Below are 20,510 nucleotides of genomic sequence, written 5' to 3' on the forward strand. Positions count from 1 at the left end.
GACATTTTCAGCTATTATTTCTTCAAATAAGTTTTCTTCCCCCTTCTCTCTCTTCTCCTTCTGGTAACTCTATAATGCGAATGTTATGTTTGATGATGTTGCAGAGTTCCCTTAACCTATTCTCATTTTTTATGATTTTTTTTTTTTTTTGCTGTTCAGTTTGGGTACTTTCCATTACTCTGTCTTTCAGATTACTGATTCATTCTTCTGCATGCTCTAATCTACTTTTGATTCCCAGTGTATTCTTCATTTCAGTTATTGAATTCTTCAGCTCTGACTGGTTTTTTTTCACATTTTCTATATGTTGAAGTTCTCACTGATATCCTTCACTGTTTTCTGAAGTCCAGTGAGTATCCTTATGACCATTACTTTGAATTCTTTATTAGGCATATTGCTTATCTTCATTTTATTTAGCTATTTTACTATGATTTCATTGTGTTTTTTAATTTGAGATATATTCTTTTTTCTACCCATTTTCTCTAACTCTTTGTGTTTGTTTTTATGTATTAGATAAACTGCATGTCTTGGTCTTAAAAGTTGTGGCTTGTGTTGAAGAAGTCCTCCAGTGTCATATTACAAAATACAATGCAATACCACATGGTCACCAGAATCATATGTTTCAGTGGTTTCTTCTGTGCAAACTGCTGTGGCTGAGATGCAATTGCTTGCAGCCCAGGCAGCTGCAATGATGTGTTTTGTTTGCTGTGGGCACACTGGGCAGAGTTTGCTCCACAATCTGTTGAGATGCTTGGATACAGCTGCTGCAGGTTCTTGGTGACTGGGGTCATCAGTCTACCTAGATATCTGTAATTAGTCTCTTTGCAAAGTTGTAAGTGCACCAAAGGGCAGAGTTTACACCTTGCATAGCCAGCTGTCTTGCTGTAGGAGCATCTGGCATGCTGGGCTGTGTGGGGTCATCCTCCCACTCCAGGGCAAGAGTCACTTTGGAGTGGTGTCTTCCAGAGTAGGAGCTGCTTTGGAGGGATACCTTTCAAGGTGGGTAGTGTGGGTGGGGTTGGTCCACAGGGGATTCTTGGAAGGGAGAGGGAATATGATGCTAACAAGATAAATGGAAAATGTTAGCACTGGCTCTTGCAAGTGTCTGGCTATCTAGATTGGGGGAGGAGAAAATCATTCAACAGCACTTTTGTTACCAGAGAAATCTCCTGTAGATCCCTGATCCTTCTGCACATATTCTAAGATTAGTCAATAAATCTCCTTCACATATACCCCAGGTGCTTTTCAAACTGCTGCTTCTGTGCTGTGTCTGGGTATGAGTTATATAGTATATTGGCTTGTTAAGAGTGGGGACTTTGTTTCCTATCATTCTCCAGCTGTTCAGCCATTAAGGCCACTGATTTTTAAAGCTCATGGTGTTAAGTCTCACTGGTTTTCAAAGCTGAATGATATGGGGGCTCATATTCTCAGTGCGGATCTCTAATGCTGGGAATGCTTGGTGTGGAGACTGACCCTCTTGCTTCTCCATTCTTGTGATGTCTCTCTTGTTTGCGGTTAGTTGCATTGGGGCTTTGGTTCACAACTGTGTCTTCACCACTCCTATCCCTTTCAAATGTGGTCTTTAAGATTGGCTGAGGAAGGTCGGTTTTGACAGTCTTTAGGTCATTTTCAGAGTTAGTTGTACAAATGTAGCTCTTTCCTTGGTGTGTCCATGGGGTGAGGTGAGCTTGGGATCCTCCTACTCTGCCATCTTCCTTCCTTCCCAGCTAAACTAAATGTGGAGTGTGCCAGGACACAGCTTAGCCCCTTCTCACTCCCTCTCTTAACATTTTCTTTCCTCTCCTCTGGAACTTTTTTTCCCTTTAGGTGGTTTCATCTAGTAGCATGCCTTTAAATACCTCGTCTATGACTGCCGCTTTATTATTTATTTATTATTTTTTAAATTTAAATCCAAGTTAGTTAACGTATAGTGTAATAATTATTTCAGGGATATAATTTGGTGACTCATCACTTACATAGAACACCCAGTGCTCATTCCAACAAGTGTCCTTAATGTCCCATGCCCCTTTAGCCCTTCAACCTACCCAACACCCCACCAGCAACCTTAAGTTTGTTCTCTGTATTTAAGAGTGTCTTATGGTTTGTCTCCCTCTCTGTTCTTGCTTCCCTTTCCCTATGTTCTTCTGTTTTATATCTTAAATTCCACATATGAATGAAATCATATATTTGTGTTTCTCTGACTGACTGATTTCACTTAGCAAAATGTACCCTAGTTCCATCCACGTTGTTGCAAATGACAGGATTTCATTCTCTTTGATACCAAAATAATATTCCATTGTATATGTACACCATATCTTCTTTAGTCATTCATTTATGACTGCCACTTTAATGTCTTCACCCTGATCTCTTAGACTCCAAACTCATATATCCAATTTCTTATCTGATTTATCCTCCTAAATTTCTAATAAGCATGTTAAATTTAATTTAGCCAAGACAGAACTCTTAATTTTTCCACCTTCAAATCTCTTCTTTGTCTCCTTGTCCAGTTTCTCCCTTTTTTTTTTTTTTTTTTGTAAATGGCACCACCATTCACTCATTTGACCAAACTAGTGATGTAGAAATAATTTTCATTCCCGCCATATCTGATCAGCAAATCTTGTCAGTCTAGTGTCTGAAATACATTTACTTCCCTCTTACACCACTGCTATGAACTTAGTCTAAGTCATCACCATTTCTTACTTTGATTATTGCGGTAGCCTTCTATCTTCTACTCCTGATCTTTATTTTCTCCTCCTTTCATTCTTCGTGTAAGAATATCCAAAGTGATGTTAAAAAAATGTAAATCAGACATTGTCATTCCTCTCTGTAAATTGCCACAGTGCTTTTTCATTGCATTTGAAAGAAAATACAAACTCCATAATCCAGATATCTCTACATAATCTTGTCTCTGCCTCACTAATTTGCTACTTTTAATTCTATTCACACCATTGTTTCATTAAGGCACAGTTGCTTCACTTCCTACTCTTCCTTAATGGAACTAGGTGTGCTCTACCTTTAAACTTCTATATGTATTGTTATCTAAGTTTATTTTACTTGTTTATTTATTTTTATCTTCTCCCATTAGGATTCAACATTCATAAGAGCAGAATCTTTTCAATCTTATTCACACATTTCAATTCAGGAAAAATAACAGAGGTTAGCTGAAAACAGTTTCTGCATTTTCAAAATGGCACATAGTGTCTTTTTAGTAACTAACTTTTTCTTTTTTTTTTTTAATTTTCTTTTTAACGTTTATTTATTTTTGAGACAGAGAGGGACAGAGCATGAATGGGGGAGGGTCAGAGAGAGGGAGACACAGAATCTGAAACAGGCTCCAGGCTCTGAGCTGTCAGCACAGAGCCCGACGCGGGGCTCAAACTCACGGACCGCGAGATCATGACCTGAGCCGAAGTCGGCCGCCTAACCGACTGAACCACCCAGGAGCCCCAGTAACTAACTTTTTCAAACACTTCAGGTAAAGTTGCAATTATGGCTAGAAAATGATTTGTGGAACTGATAGGATAGGTATATAAAATTTGAAACAAATCCCATGAGTGTGGTGACAGAAAAATACTTTATTGTCACCATGCTCAGAAGTCTACCACTAATAAATTCATCTAAGATTGTAGTTGAGATAGAATAGAGGAGGGAGTAGTAGTGAGATAAAATATTAAACTTTAGGAGGTTACTATATTTTAGTAATATTTAGTCAGTGAGATCCCTTAGTAAAAAAAGAACAAAGTTGAGGAGATGAGAGGGTCAAGTTCTAGGGTGGATAAGGTAAAGGACAGAGGTAGAGCTCTCTTTAAAGGGATAAAGAATGTAGATAAGAGAGGGCGACAGAGATTCTGATAAGACTTATTTATATCACATTTATTTTTAAATCCACATGCATTATTCAGTTATGAGATAGTATAAATTGAAAACCGTCTTTGCTGACTGTATTTTACTTAAAAGAAACATAATGCCATATTTGGCCACTGAATTATATAAAGTTTTCATTTTCTGATTATAAAAAGTAAGTATACTTTTACTTTTACAAATAGTATATTATTATTATTATTATTGATTTTATTTGGTAACAAGATAATTTTTTCCTTAATTTTTATTATTTTCTTTCTTCTACTGGTTTGAGGCTTTGTTTGTTCTTTTTTAGCTCTTTTGTGTGTGAAGTTAGGTTGAGAAAATTCTTGTTTTTTGAGGCAGGCCTATATTGTGTAAACTTCCTTCTTAGAACAATTTTTGCTTTATCCCAAAGAGTTTGGACCATTGTGTGTTTCTTTTCATTTGTATCCATGTATTTTTTGATTTCCTCTTGATTTCTTGGTGACTCATTCATTGTTTAGTAGCAGCCTCCATATATTTATGTTCTTTCTAGATTTTTTCTTGTGATTGATTTCTACTTTAATACCACTATGGTCAGAAAAGGTCCGTGATATGATTTCAATATTTTTGAATTTATTGAAATTTCTTTTATGACTTGTTCTAGAAACTTCTTTTTTTTGTGATCTGTTCTAGAAAATGTTTCATGTGTACTTGAAAATGTGCAATTTACTCTTTTGGGATGGAATGTTCTGAACATATTTTTTAGATCCAACAGGTCCAATGTGTCATTAAAAGCCACTGTTTTCTTACTGATTTACTGTCTGGATGATCTATCTATCGACGTACATGGGGTGTTAAGTCCCCTACTTCTATTGTATTACTGTCCACATCTTCCTTCATGTCTGTTAATATTTGCTTTATGTATTTAGGTGCTTTGTGTTGGGTACATAAATATTTACAAATGTTATATCCTCTTGTTGGATTGTTCTCTTTATCTATATTTAATGCCCTTTTCTTTCTTTCTTTCTTTCTTTCTTTCTTTCTTTCTTTCTTTCTCTTTCTTTCTTTTTAATTTATATTGAGAGAGAGAGAGAGAGAGAGAGAGAGAGAGAGAAGCAAGGGAGGGGCAGAGAGAGAGGGAGGGAGAGAAACCCAAGCAGGCTCCACACCACCAGTGCAAACCCTGATGAGGGGCTCAAATGCAGGAATTGCGAGATCATGACCTGAGCTGAAATCAAGAGTCAGGAGCTCAACTGACTGAATAACCCAGGCACCCTGTTTCTTGTTTTAAAGTCTATTTTGTCTGATGGAAGTATTGCTACTCCATGTTTCTTTTTGCTCCCCTTTGCACTGTATATATTTTTTCAGCCCTTTACTTTCAATCTGCATGTGTCTTTATGTCTGAAGTGAGTCTGCATCTATCTTAGGTCTGAAGTGAGTTTCTTCTGGGCAGCATATATATGGTTCTTATTTTTTTCAATAATTTTGATTGGAGCATTCAGTCCATTCACATTTAAAATGATTGTTGAGACGGTTGCCTGGGTGCCTCAGTCAGTTGAGTGTCTGACTTCCACTCAGGTCATAATCTTGCAGTTCATGTATTTGAGACATGCTTCAGGCTCTGTGCTGACAGTTCAGCCTTCCCCGCTCATGCTGTCTCTAACACTTTATCAAAAATAAATAAACATTAAAAAATTTTAAAAAATAATTATTGAGAGGTATGTACATATTGGTGTTTTATTAACTGCTTTGGTGGTTTTTTCATTTCTTTCTGTTCCTTTCTTCTCTTGTGGTTTGATGGTTTTCTGTAGTGTTATGCTTGGATTTCTTTTTCTTTACTTTTTGTTTTTATTGTAGGTTTCTTTATTTGACGAAATGCCATATTTTTAAACATAATTTATAAGGAACTATAAAGTGATATAAAGATTACTGTGCCTATGGATTTTGTTTCTAAGTATAAAAATAGTTGTCAGAATTTGTGTTAACTTATTTGAATCTAAAAATGCAGTCATTGTGATGATTATTGCAGAATTTGGTTTATTCCCATTAACATTCTGTTCCTAAGTATATTCCAGTTTTTTGGATAACTTTCCATTTTAAATGAAATATATTTAGCAAAAATGTGCTCTGACACTCTTGAATGTTACTCATGGGTGGTCTTGTTTTGATCTCCAGTCAAGCCTTGATCACGGCATTCCATAAAAGTCCTCTCACCAAGGTCACTAGGATCTCTGCAATGCAATATCCATTTTGCAATTTCAGGCCTCATCTTTCTGAATTTCTCAGCAACATTTTTTTCTCAGAAAAATTCTTTTCTTGGCTTCTGAATTCCTTCACTGTCTCCCTTAGTTTCTTTGGTCAGACTCCCTTTCTTTCTTGAGGTTCAAATGGTCAGGCATCATAGGGTTCAATTCTGAAACACCTTTTTAATCAACATTCAGTGATTCAGTCAGTATATACATAAAAAACTATTTATATATTGATGATTCCTTGGCGTTATAGCTCCATCTCTACCCTTTCTCTTAATATAAGACTTACTTGACAACACTTTTTGGATATAAGAAGGCTCATAAAAGTAAACACATTTAAACCAGAATCCAAAACTTTTTGCACTAACACCCACTCTTCTTTCTGAGTACCTCATCTATGTGAATGATATTTTATTCACCGAGTTTCTTCGGTCAAAAACCTCTGGAATTATCTTTGATTCCTTTCATGTTTTAATTAACACCACATTCATTTCCAAATCCCATCACGTATCCATATAAGATGTATTTTAAAAAGTCCATTTCTCATCGATTACATTGTGACTGCTCTAGTGAAAAGCAACTTCTTTATTACCTAGATTGGAACAATTGCCTTTATTATCCCTGATGTCTTGTCTAGAGTCTATTCTCCACCCTCTAGACTAAGGGAGGCTTTTAAATATAAGTCAGATACTGACTTGACTCTTTCTGTTCAAAATCTTTTAATGCCTTCTCCTCATAGGATAAAATTCAGATTCCTTTCTATGGTTAACAACACTCTACATAACCTGGTCTTTGTCTTGGTGCTCTCTCCACCATTTTGCAACCCAACCCTCTCTGTTGTTCACTGCTATCTCACCCAAATCACTCCCTTCCTGTTCTTTGAACAAGGCCAGCATGCTACTACTTTAGAGACTTTGATTTTGCTGTTCTCTCTGTCTCTTTCTCTCTCATTCAGTCATGTGTCAACTCAAATGTCACAATACCAGAAAGGGTGGCTTTTCAAATCTTTATAAATAGCATAGTCTTTGACTCTCTACCTTCGTATCCAGTTTTATTTTTCTACACAGTATTTATCATAACTGAAATTATGCCACACATTTATTTGCTAATTTGTTTATTGCTTGCCTCCCTTACTTCAATATTAAGCTTCATGAAGGCAGAGAATTCATTTTTCTCATTGTTTTATCCCTAGAATCTAGTTCTGTTAGGTACTTAGTAAGTCTTCAATAAAGATTTGTTGAGTTAATGAATGAATGATTTATATTTAGAAAGAGGATAATTATTCACAGATATAAATCTTATGTGATATTTGCAGGACCTCCAAAAGAGCTATTATTATAAGTGAGTTGCAGTGAGAACATGACTGTCATGCAGGAAAAAAAAATGAAAGTGGCTGGCTAGGTGAGAGGAGCACGACTTGGAGATGTGAGAGCATGGATCCCTCACTTTTCTGTTCACCAGGATATACTTTGTGACCTTCTAAAAGTATGCACATCAAATGTTTTGATTCAGAGGTCTAGGTTAGTCTGTACTTATGTAGTTGTTTTAGGCTGGACTCCCTAGAAGCAGAGGTTGAGACATAGATACAAGTGTATGTGATTTATTTTGATAGTGCTTTCAGGTAAATCTGTAAAGAAGGGAGGATAGAAGGATAAGGAAGGAGAGGGAGTTGAGCAAGAGTGTGGCCTCAGGTAATCCAACCTTGTCCTGATGCACACAGCAAAGACAATGCACCATAAAATACACCATAAAGTTGTTTTTTTCTTCAGTCAAGGGACCAGTGTCAGCCAATCATTGGCTTTGGGTTGCCTAATTTTGGGAAGGGGATTTTTAAGGGAAAGCAGCATTCCTGAGTGAAGGCAATTCTCCAAAGGTGGAAATTGAGCAAACAAAACCCGCAGAAGCTGGGAGATGTGTACTGGCCCCTGAAGTGTAACAAGGCAGGCTACCCCAATGTCTTCTACAGTGGTATTAAAAGTACAGATATTCATTCATTCAACAAATATTTATTGTAGCTCTCATGGTCCAAGAACTACCAGATGCTGAGATTCTTTGATAAATAGATATGGTCTTTGCAGCCTGGGTAGGGAGACAAGGAGTTATTAGTCAAATAAACATGCAATCATGATGTGGCACATAGTGAATTATTACTTCAAATAGTAAATCAAAGCAATATTACAGAAACAAATCCATGATATTGCATAGATAATGGTTTCTCATAACTGGTCCTTGCTGTAACTCTTAAGAAAAATTGTGTTAATTTTTTTATCATAGTAATCACTATCTAATGCTGGCAGTATATTAATCAAATATTTCTCAGGCATTATTTCAAACCTCAGATAGAATTAAAAAAATGTGTTTTCAGTCTGAAATCATGTTGGAGTACAAGTCTTATACTTGATAATTATTTAAGTTTAAAGGACGCTGGATGGTAACTATTTTTCTGATTTTAGAAATTATACCCCCTGACAAACCAACACAAGAAGTAGAGATCTTGTTTTTGAAGAATATTCAAGTTCATAGACTGCCTACAATCCTCTAGTTCATGTGGAGGCTAAAATTTCATTGAAGTCATTGAAATGTTATGAAATGTTCACCATTAAAAGGTCTGCATAATTGTGTTTGAAAATAGAAAAAAACTAAGGGCAAAAAGTCATTTGAATGAATATGTATAGACCACGAAGTCCAAGCAAATTTTGAGAAGTCAGTATAGGAGGTATGATCTGCCAAGACAGTATAATAGGAAAACTTGTTTTATACATTAATTTATTGGAAGAAAATACACAAAAACATTTTTATCCACAAAAACATTTTAACTACCAATAAATCAGATATCAGTAAATATCCATCTGTAACTCCTGATTTTTATATAATGGTTTATTCTCATCTCTTTAAAAAATTCCTTACATGGTACTGTGGAAAATACTGTGCTAAAAAATAAGCCAGCTAATGAACAACATGTCAGTAAAATAGCATATTTCTTACTTTCTTTGCCACGGAACAAAATTTCAAAAGAATATAATTCTGTTGAAGTGTCACCAAGCTATTTCTTTTGGAGATTGCAGTGGCAGCAAAAATAACAAGGCTTATTTTCAATAATTCTGTTCATACCTCAAATCCCTGTGGTCTTCCTAGACTTTCTTTAATATGTTTCCATGCAACAAGAATCTCTGACACAGACACACTTGTAGCCTTGACATCTATGGGAGCAGCACTGGGTTCTGTACAAAGGAAAATGGAAATAATAAACTCTGATGGTAACAAGTTATGTCTATCAAAGCATTGCACCTGAATCTGTCAGGTGTTACTTCCTCCTACCTTTTTTTGAAATGAAGTGTTGTGGTAGTTGTGAAAAACAAAAGATAAAAGATGGTCTTTTTGTATTTTTCTACTTGGGTCAAGTCTCATGTCTTTACCAAGACAAATGACAAATCTAGCAAGGCAAACAAAGAAGATCTTTATCCTTGGATTGACCACGACATTCCTGGAGAAGTTAAATTGTCTGACTTAAATTGTCTGCCAGTCTAGCACAATGATTAAAAGCATGGACTAGAGAATCGGGTGTGGCTATTTTGTTGCTGCTGTTGTTTTCTGCCTTCAAAATAATTATTTACCTTGAGGCAAGTTGCCTTTTTTTTTATGCCCCAGTTCCCTCATCTGTAATATAGACATAATAAGAGTACTTATCTCAGAGGTTTTTAAGGTTAGTTTTAGGTGGAATAATACATACAAAATATTTAGCACAATGCTTGGCCCTTAAAGCATTCACTCACAAAATATCACTTGTTATTATTTTACTTTACTTTTTTTACCCCTGTAGGCACAGAGTCAAAATTTCATGTTTTGTTGTTGTTGTTGTTGTTGTTCCCACCACAAAACTACATTTCCATGATTGTATATATAATATGATATGAATCATGATATTCAAAAGGCATGCGTTGACTTTTAAGATAGGTATGGACTGAAAAAAAAAAGGCCCTGAATGTCTCAGTCCTACTGCTCAAAAGTATGTTTTCATCCATTCCTATGCTTAGTGACCTTTCTCACTATTTTTTTTGCAAATACACCGTGTCTGACTGGCATCCATCAAGAGGTACACTTTACTTGAGGTTGCACTGTATGTGAGTAACAAAATATTTTCAGCTTTGACATTGCTGAATCATAAATACTATGTCACAAACACACGTTAAATGAAATGGCAGAATAAAGGCCATATATTAGTTCAAACAGTTCTGTACAAAGTTGATTTAAAGAACCCCTGCTGTATAAAAATTGTAGAGACTTAAATACTAAAAATGTAACTGGTAAGAGTTTAATCTATTGAAGTTTCTTTTCTCTTTCTCCCCCCGACCTTTTCCTTTTAGAATCAAGGAACCAAATATGACAAAATTCTAAATAAGATATTTAAAAATCATTATTAGAGATATTAAAGGAATTATAACTATTTACTGAGATCTTTCTTGTTTTGATGGAAGGTAGTCACACATCTATCTGGAGAAACTTTTTCTCCAGAAAATGAAGATTTTCCAGAAATGAAGATTTTTTTCATTATTATTTAATAGGAGTCAAAATTCTTGATTTTGCAAGTAAATAAAAGGAAATGCTGATGTTCTTATGGTGTGTGCAACCCAATCTCCAGATTTAAGGTACCATGTATTTGACAGACAGCCACCCATTGGGTATCGCTTGTTACTAGCAAGCAGTTTTGCTTCTCTTTTAAATGAATGCATTGCAGAAATTTGTGTGTCACAGGCCCTCTTTCAGCTTTTTTATTATTGAAGCAATTATATCTTTGTCAGAAAAGTTTGCACAGAGATAAATAATTTCAGAAGAACAAAATATGTGGTTGGGTGGAAGCCTTTCTACGTCTGTCTCCAGAGAAAGAAATAATTTCTCTCTCAGCTTTCTGTAGCACTGCACAAGCTTAAGAACTTCTCAAATGGAGATAAGAAAGTTTTAAAAAGTAAAGTTTAAAAAACAAGAAAAATATCAAGAACTATTTCTCAAACAAGCACCCCAGTTTCTATTTAAAAGCTCTGAGGACTTTAACTCAGAATCAGACCCAAGCTGACATTTCATAGATGCATTCTTGGGGGCTAAATATTATAGCTACATCTAATTGAATGAAGGTAAATGAGTCAAACAAAAACTGAAGAGTCATTTTTTATTTGGAAACAAATTAAAATAGTAAATAGTATCAGAAGTAAACCTATGCTGACCTAAATTTGAAATTTAAGCATGTAAAAAAACTGACCTCAGTCAGTTTACTTCCAGCAGTTTCAGTAGTATTGTCACAGCTGGGTGAACATTTTCACATGGATTGAAAGATTTTTCTGTAAGCAAGAGTAACTATCACAGAATGTGGTTTGGATAGGAACTAACTGTTCTATTTGGGTATCCCATTGTAACTGAACAATGGAAAGTACCTAGAAAGAATTTTAGACAGTCACTTGGATCAAAAGTCATAAATGGATGGTCAATGGGTCTTTAGTCATATTCTGTATGTCCCAATAATATATTAATTTATTTCAACATTTCATATAAAAATAAGAATTTCTAGCTTATTTTGGAAAAAAAAAGTGGCAATACTAAGCCTGAATTCATGGATGTTGATAGATGAAAGAATTAGCAGTTTGTCCCATTAGTCAGGGCATAGTCTTTTCAGGTTGCCCAGAGTCGCTACCACTACCTATTATCTCACACTGGGACTACTTCACTGATTTATATCTCTTACCTGATCTCTATAGGTTTTTGAGTTATGGACATATGTTTTAGATCCATGTTCTCATTTTGCAGATGAAAATGTGACCTATACACAGGTTGATTTATCCAAACTCTGTTTCTAGCTCTAAAACAACTCCAACTAGAACTCAGGTCTCAAGTAATCTTTTCTGTGTTGCTTTTAAATTGGCACCAGGCAGCAATAGGCTCATTCTGTATTTCTTAGAGTTAGTTCTGAGGCACAGAAGAGATTTTAGAGGAAACACAGATAGTTCATTTTCTTGCTGTTCAATTACTTCCAAATAACTGACAGAAGAACAGATGGAATAACAAACAACAATAGCAAATAGATGAGGGGAACAACCAAAGATAATAATAATTGCCATTTATTGAGGATTTCGTATCTTACTCAAAATTCCTTACATGAACTAATTGATCCTTTCAGCAACCTTTCTATAACTATCATTATTTTTGCAGATACAAAATTGAGGGCCAGAGAGGTAAGCAACTTGCCCAAGGTCACACAGCTGCTAGAATGTAGAGAGGATTTGAGCAGGGCAATACTAACTACCATGCTGTTCTGCTTCTGTGCACGTATCTGTGTTTACACACCTAATGCTTTTCCCTGTGCTATCGCTCTCTTTTCTCCTTGCTCCACCACACCTACTAACTTTTCTCAATATTGATGTTGGGATCTCCACTTGGGCTCTCTACTTTAAGTCTTGCCAGAAGGCACCTAAATCCCTGTCATATTTTATTTAACTCCACTACAGGCTTATGATCAGCTCCTTTTATTTCCGTTTCATAGAGCTTTTGATAAAGTTGAACGCCAGCTGCACTGCTTGTCATAGATCCTGTGCATTTCTAAAACTCTCCTGATCTGTAAATAATAGGAAGTTTCCTGGCACTCTCACTACTATTAGACTCAGGTAATTCAGTGACTTATTTCAGAGACTGTACTAGTTATGTCTAATAGATTCAGAAATGTAAAAAGATTTTTTTCTTTCACTTATGATGATATTAATTAGGCCATGGCTAACTCTTTCACTCCAGTCTTGGGATATAAAGTGAACAAGCTGACTGAGAGATTTCAATTTCTGTCAGATTAAACATTGTGAACAGCATTACCATGTTCATGAATTTAGATAATACATATTTATTAAGTGACTTAACAGCTCGGGTTCTCCAACTGATATGGGGGATGTGTTTGTAATATTGATTATATATCTGACTTCCCAGGAGGGGTGAGCAACAGCATTAATCAAAGGAGAGTTTAATAAACTCCTTGGGAGAAGGGTTATGGTTTCATTATTTAAAAATTCAGTGAAGACAGCTGTAGTTGAACTTTTACAGGCAATAATCCAAATGGATCATCTGGCAAAGACATGAAATTATTCCTTGTATTTTACAACTAATATGCCAATTTATTAATTTTCAAGTTCACATAAATCCTACTGAGTGCAGTTTCAGCAAGGAACTGATCTGGAGAATAACACCTCATGAATGTTGGGTTTTAATTTGAGCTGTGGTAGCTCCACTTGCAATAAGATAATTGCATATCATTTTCTGCAAATGAGAAGAGGATCTTGGTTTTAATAAAAATAAAAGCAGCACACTTTTTACATACAAGGCAAAAGCCCAATAAACTAGAAAAGGCTAAAACATATCACAAATAAACAAATATTTTATATTATAATTAATCTATAATGAATTTCCCTCTATTAGATGTAATTGAATGCTCAGGTTCTTTTCCTTTCAAAAGTATAATAACAAGGACTAAGTGGAAGATGAATGTAAGTTCGACTAATAAGTATTACTAGATATATGGAAGTGAAAGCCAATTGGATTTCTCCTATGGAGAAAAATCACTCTTTTTCATTTCTACCATGCATTATAAACCCCATATGTTGCAACTTCGCTTTTATTTAAAAAAAAATAGAATTGTTTCCAGAATGAGGGTATTGTAGAGGGTTATAGTATACAGTAGAGATTTGAAGTCAAATCAAGATTATAATGCACATAATTCTTGCTTGGTTTAAATGGTATAGATAATTGGTACATGTGCAAGGTGCAAGACATGGGAGTCTTAACAGGGAAATATCTCTCCTTCCAGGGTTATCTAGAGTCATTTAGGGTTACTTCTGTTATAAAATTTTAAAACGTTTCAAAGGCTCAAGAGGTTTAGCAGAAAAACTATTTGGAGCTTTTTCGGCAGTATTCTAGGGCCACAGTCCACGTCAGAGTCGCAAGAGTAAAGGTCATTTCACAAGTGATTTATCAAGTTTCAATACTTACAAATGATGAGTTCTTTTACTAAATTATCACATTCAAAATTTTCCCTATAATAATGTAATTTTCACTCTCATTCCAATTTACTGTCTTGAGAGGAAAAAGATGGAAGGTATGAGGAATTCATATAACCACTTATAGAAGTGTGCTCTGGTTGTGAATATCATCCATCATCGATGGACCACAGGAAAATGGGTTGGGGCCAGTATTGTAAGGTTTGTCTCGAGGTCCTTGCTTCTTCCAAACAACATGAATGCTGACATAGCATCTGGCATATGTGTTCTTCCTGACTTGCTGTCAGCTGTGAAAAGCTGTCTTCTCTATGGTACTCCAGGAATGTAGCTATTTATCTTGATATGAAGAGGAAGAACTATGCTGGTGAACAAAGATAGAATGTCAGTCCTACTCCTTGTTCTTTACTTTATCTAAGAATATGGAGGGCTTTTGAGGTGATCAGGAAGTGAACTAGGTTAATGGAAGAACAAAGACAGAATCTGTCTTTTGGAGAACTACAGTCTCAGATCAGTTGGACTTTGGGCAAAAGTATCATGACAAAGGCACATTTTGCATGATATATGTTGAGGATGAAACTTACCATTAATAAACAGTCCACATTTTGAATATTAAAAAAACAAAGGCACACTTTGAATCTGTATGAACATCTGCAGATGTAGAGAAGGGGAACATGCGCTGGAATGAGTACAATATATTATTTTACCAGTTCATTACAGTCCTTGACTCTTTTAAAAAATAGTTTAATATTCAAAATATCCACTTCTTTTAAATTAATTTCCCTATTCTAGGAAAATTAGAATTCAGAGTATTTAAAAATACAGAATAAATTGACAGGCTTTCTGATTCAGATTTGTAATGGCTTCTAGAGATGTTCTAATTCGGGATTTTCATTTTTAAAGTGGAGGAGGATTGGGGCACCTGGGTGGCTCAGTTCGTTAGGCATCCAACTCTGGCTCAGGTCATGATCTTGTGGCTTGTGGGTTTGAGCCCCATGTCAGGCTCTGTGCTGACAGCTCGCTCAGAGCCTGGAGCTTGCTCTGGATTCTGTCTCCCTTTCTCTCTGCCTCTCCCCTGCTCACACTCTGTCTCTGTCTCTCTCAAAAATAAATAAACATTAAAGTAGAGGAGGATAAGTCTCAGAGAGGTGGATAGACTGCAATATTTTACAGTTAGTGTGAGCAGGTTAACCCTGAGTCTCCAATTCCAGGAAAATGTTCTTCCTTTCCATTGTCCTGCCTTTCTTAGTTGACACAATTTAATGATGCTAACACTTTACTCATACTTACATATAAAGTTCCAAATTAGTAAATATAATTAGTGAGCAAATGCCAAATATATGTTTTAATTTTGTTATCAGAACAAAGGCTGACTACTTAGATTTAAATTTCCTGATATCATTCATATTTCAGTCTACCAAAATAAACGAAATGTTACTATGAAATCTATTATAACAGCAACCTCAGTGCCTTTGAAAGAAGATACACATATATCCTATCTAGCTTGAAAGGGTAATCTCCAAAGGCAAGCTATTTCAAGTTTAAGGAAACACAGTATAAACAACCCATGGTGGTTACTATAATTTAATTTCAAAGCAAAGTTTGAAGAAGAATGTACAAATCTTGATTTCTTAAAGTCAGCACTGGTGTTACTACACAAAGCATGTTCACAAACCTCTCCAATTTATCTCATGTGACCTGTGAGGTTATGTGCTTGATAATTAGGTAGAAGAAATTTTAAAGCAATAAGAAAATGCATTTCTTGAATAAAACATGTACTTCAAAATAGAGTTTTACAGTAACAAATAATGCAAAACATCATTATATATGATGAAAAACAAAATATTATTATTATAGAAATCCATGATGACACAGTAAAGGATAGTGGTTAAAAGTATGAACTTTGGAGTCAGATAGATATGGGTTCAAATCTCAGCTCTGTCACTTACTGTAGTTACTTACAACACTCTCACCTACTGAAGTGAATTTGAGAGTGCTACTTTACCTGAGCCTCAGCTTCCTGAAAAGTAGATTGAAGCTTGAGATTCCTACCTCATATTTGGTTGTAGGAGTTAAATTAAGTAATATAAGTACTATGGTAAATCATCTGTATCTGGAACACATACGAAACTTGAGATGCTAAGTCATGAGTATGTCATTGGAAGACCTATGATTCCTTGTTATTATTTGATGATTCCTTGTTATTATTTGATTCTTCACCTTCCTGGTTATTGTTATACTAGGATAAGCTTTTTGTTTCTGCTTCAGAATTTGACTCTATATTTAAAAAAAAAAAAACAAACTCAGGGCAGCCTGTATTGAAAACTACATGTTACATAAATCAGACACTATCCTTGTGCTTTAATATTCAAATGACTGTATTTATCACCCCATCCCCTTTCTTGTAGCTCATAGTACCAAAAAGATAATTCTTTTGAGCTATTTAAATAAGTTACACGAGTGGGTACAAAGAAAGTAAAATGGTCAGTTTATATTGATAATGTTTGTTAGAAGGTGAAAGAGTGCTAGTTTTGGTGGAACATTTTTTCAATCATTTGTCACGTTTAGGGAATGTGAGGCATTGTTTTTGCTAGTAAGGCAAATTGAAATTTGGCACTTGAATAGAAGAAAAAACTAGAAAACCCACGTAAGGGGGTTAGATATATCATTCTTTCTTTTTCAGAAAAGTGCATTTTTGTATTAAAACTTAACTCTGGATTTTGAGGTAGGAAGGTGAGTTCACACCTGAGCACCACCAACTATTGACTGTAACCATAAATATGTCACGGTTTTACAGTTTACTCATTTGTAAAATGGGTATCCTGCTTAATTAGTCCTGCCTACATAGTTTTATCTTGAGAATTAAATGTGTTTATGTATATGAAAACAACATGTTAGAGAAACATCAAGGATTTAATGATTAGACAGACTTGGGTTTAATTCTCAATTACAAAGTATGTAACCTCTAGCAAGTTCCTTAACTTTTCAACATCAATTTCTTTCTCTACAATGGGGATAATAATGTCTGTTAGACAAGATTGTCATCAGGATTTCATCATATCATGTGAAGAATTTCCAATGAAGTCCTTGTCTGGTACTTCTTTATCAGTGTGATATTTTGTTTATGAGGTTAATAATAAATATTTATTGGTCATGTAAATGAAGTATTTATTTAAATTTAGTTCACATACATTTAAATTTAGTGGGTTAAAATATAAAATTATCTAGATAAAAAAACCAAGGGTGACTGGTTAAATGTCCATCCAGAGGACAGAATACACTATAGGCATTATTAATATCATTATTATCATGGAAAAATATTTCCCATATATTGTTAGGTAGTGAAGGACATAAAGCAACACATATAGACTGCTCAATTTTTCAAATAAAAATTACTTGGAAAATTTTTGAAAAAATACATCTAAAAAGTGTAATGAAACTATGGGTAAGTTTTATTTTCTCTTTTTGTGTGACTGTACTTTCTAATATACGTACAAAAATGTTTCATGCATATAACATGCATTAATAAAATGTTGCATGTAAATTATAATAAAGAAACTGACCTCCTTCAGCTGAACAGATAACCACAATCTGACTGAAAGGTCCATCTCCTTTATTGTTATAAACTCCAACCTTCACTTCAAAGGGAGTAAGAGGAGGAACACTTTCATCCCGATAAATGAATTTTGAAGCTTCAGAGGATGTCACCATTTTTTCCTTCCAGCCACGTGTTCCATTGGGCCTGAAAGCTACAATATAGCCAAAGCCTTCCCCATTCTGAAACTCTTCAGATACTGGCTAAAGAAGAAAAGTTCAGTTAATTATCAGTAAAATAATTGATTCAAAAAGCCATTTCTACCAAACTTCATTTTTTTTTCAAATTATGGATAACCAGAGAAAAGAAGACTTTCAAATCTCTAATTCTCCCCTGGAAGCCAATATATAACACAATCACTTGACAGTCTTTGGAAACTTAAAAGGGGTTAAAAGCAAAAGATAAAAACTTAAATAATATCAGTTGATATTTAAGAGGAGTATCAAGGATACTGAAAACTCTTGAAGTGAAACAAATTTAAACCAGTTTGTCATGTATATGAAATTAACATTCCATATAGAATGCAACATGTTGGGGAAAACTGTCATATGGTCTGGTGGTCTGAAAAATCTGGTTGTTGGTAATGCTCTGTAGAGTCCATTGCACAGATAAGATAGGAGATGTTAACATAAGAAGTTTTTTTTTAATTTTTAATGTTTATTTATTTTTGAGAGACAGAGAGAGACAGAGTGTGAGCGGGGCAGGGGCAGAGAACGAGGGAGATGCAGAATCCAAAGCAGGCTCCAGGCCCTGAGCTGTTGGCACAGAGCCCAATGTGGGGCTCGAACTCACAAGCAGTGAGATCATGACCTGCACCGAAGTCGGACGCTTAACTGACTGAACCACCCAGGCGCCCCTGTAAGAAGTTTTTTTTTTTTTTTATAGTGTTTTCTTTTTCATTTGTTTTTGGGCTTATTAATGTGAAGACATTACAAAATAGTATTTGTTCAAATAACTCTTACTGTATGCTTACATATAAAACAGACATAAACTGTACACTATAGAAAGGAGTAATTGTGATTGACTAGTTAGTCAAAGGAGCAGTTACTACACTGCCTAGCTAATGCTTGATACATAGTAGATACCCAATAAATACTTGACTGAACATTTTTTTCTTTTGAGTTTTGATTTAAGGGAAAAGTGTATACAGTAAAGGAAAAGAGACAAAGCCTATTATATCAAAATACTGAATGTTTATATCTCCCCAAAATTCATATGATGAAATCCTAATCCCCAATGCGATGGTATTAAGAGGTGGGGCTTTTGGTAGGTTATCAAGTTATGAGGGCAGAGACATATGTAGGGGAATAGTGCTTTATAAAAGAAACTCCAGAGAGTTCTTTAGCTCCTCTGTTATGTGAGGGTAAAGTGAGAAAGTGGCCATCTATTAACCAGACAGCAGGCTCTCACTAGACTGAAATCTGTTGGTGACTTGATACTAAATTTCCAGGCTCCAGAACTGTGAGAAATAAATTTCTGGCATGTATAAGTCACCCCCAGTCTTTGGTATGCTTCTTTTCGCAGCTGAGTCTGAGACACAAAGCTGATAAGGATGGGAATTCTACTTAAAGAGATTTGATCTCAGTGAAGTTCAGGTATTGGGAAGTTAATTCCTGTGCAGAAATCTAAAATAAGAAATAAATTTTTACTGAGGAAGAAGGGGATGGACAGGATAACAGGACAGAGGATATGCTCATGGAGATTACTTTGTGGGAAATGTTTTTCTGTACATTTTATCATTGCTTTTAGAGACTATCAGGTATTTGTTAAGTTTGTTCCAGTAGACATTTCCATTTACTTTACATTTTGATATTCTAAAGAACAGTTCTGTGACCTATATAGTTATGTTTGATAATAAGGTAACCTAGCATCAATAAAAGGATAGTAGCTTCACAGGAAATAAATGTATCTCTCACACCCCTTCTTCCCTGTTTCCTTTATAGAAGAAAATTCAGAGATCATATAGTGAGGGAGACAAGAGAACAAAATCAAAGTCCTAATTTCACTACTTATCAGGAAAAGTACTGTGCCTCAGTTTCATAATTTTTAAAATGAAGAAAAATTATTATCCTTATTAATAGGGTTATTATCCTTACTAGCCGAGGCACTGTTCCGCAAATTCAGTGGCAGTCATTTTCTTCTTCCCCAATGGTTTTAGTAAGTGTACTATTTGTGAAATAGTTAAATGTCAAACTAAGCCAAGCAAACATCTGAAGTAGTTTATGGAAGGATGTGTTTTAATTATCCAAACTTTATTCTGAGATAGCTATATGACAGGAAGACATACTTCTTTAGTTTTGAAGAAAAGTCAACTGGGGCTGGATATGAAATGAGACAGGTTCACGTTGGCAATATTCATCTGAGAAATATATGATCAAAGTGTTTCTTAACCTCATTCAAACCAAAATTCTTCAGTTTCTCTGTACCAAGTACAGAACATATATGTAGCCTTGTTTTCTAAGGAATCAACAAGTTTTGATATCTGAGTACAGACTTTCTTACCTCCCAGGCTATGACTAACTCATGCCTTCTTCCACTTCTTCCACTTACATTGGTGGGTGCTGTCTTTGGAACTGTGGATTAAAAATAGGCCAGAGTGAGGACAATAAATAGATGTTTAATTTGAGAGTCCTTGTAAGAATATATTTTGACACTACTCATGTTCTGAAAAATCCCAAAACAAACAATTAAAATTTGAAGTTAGAATGGTCATATTCCATATTAATTAAAACAAAATGTCTGTGACAGATACCCTGATTTCAAATCTATGTGGGAGAGTTTTATATATATTTTTCATGGCCACACAATGCATTACCAAACTAA

General features: G+C 35.0%; 1 protein-coding gene across 2 annotated transcripts in view; it reads right to left on the bottom strand.

Annotated features, from left to right (window-relative positions):
- The window catches only part of CNTN5 (contactin 5), a 1,378,474-nt gene that overhangs the window by 40,394 nt on the left and 1,317,570 nt on the right, over positions 1–20,510 (bottom strand). For both annotated transcript variants that reach the window (XM_045483542.1, XM_045483543.1), the window contains 3 exons: positions 20,190–20,260; positions 17,656–17,890; positions 9,183–9,292 (listed from right to left, as the gene is read on the bottom strand). In XM_045483542.1, coding sequence (XP_045339498.1) covers positions 9,183–9,292; positions 17,656–17,890; positions 20,190–20,260 — 416 coding nt within the window. The remainder of the gene's footprint in view (positions 1–9,182; positions 9,293–17,655; positions 17,891–20,189; positions 20,261–20,510) is intronic.

The sequence above is a fragment of the Leopardus geoffroyi genome, chromosome D1, assembly GCF_018350155.1.
Source record: "Leopardus geoffroyi isolate Oge1 chromosome D1, O.geoffroyi_Oge1_pat1.0, whole genome shotgun sequence".
Classification (NCBI taxonomy): domain Eukaryota; kingdom Metazoa; phylum Chordata; class Mammalia; order Carnivora; family Felidae; genus Leopardus; species Leopardus geoffroyi.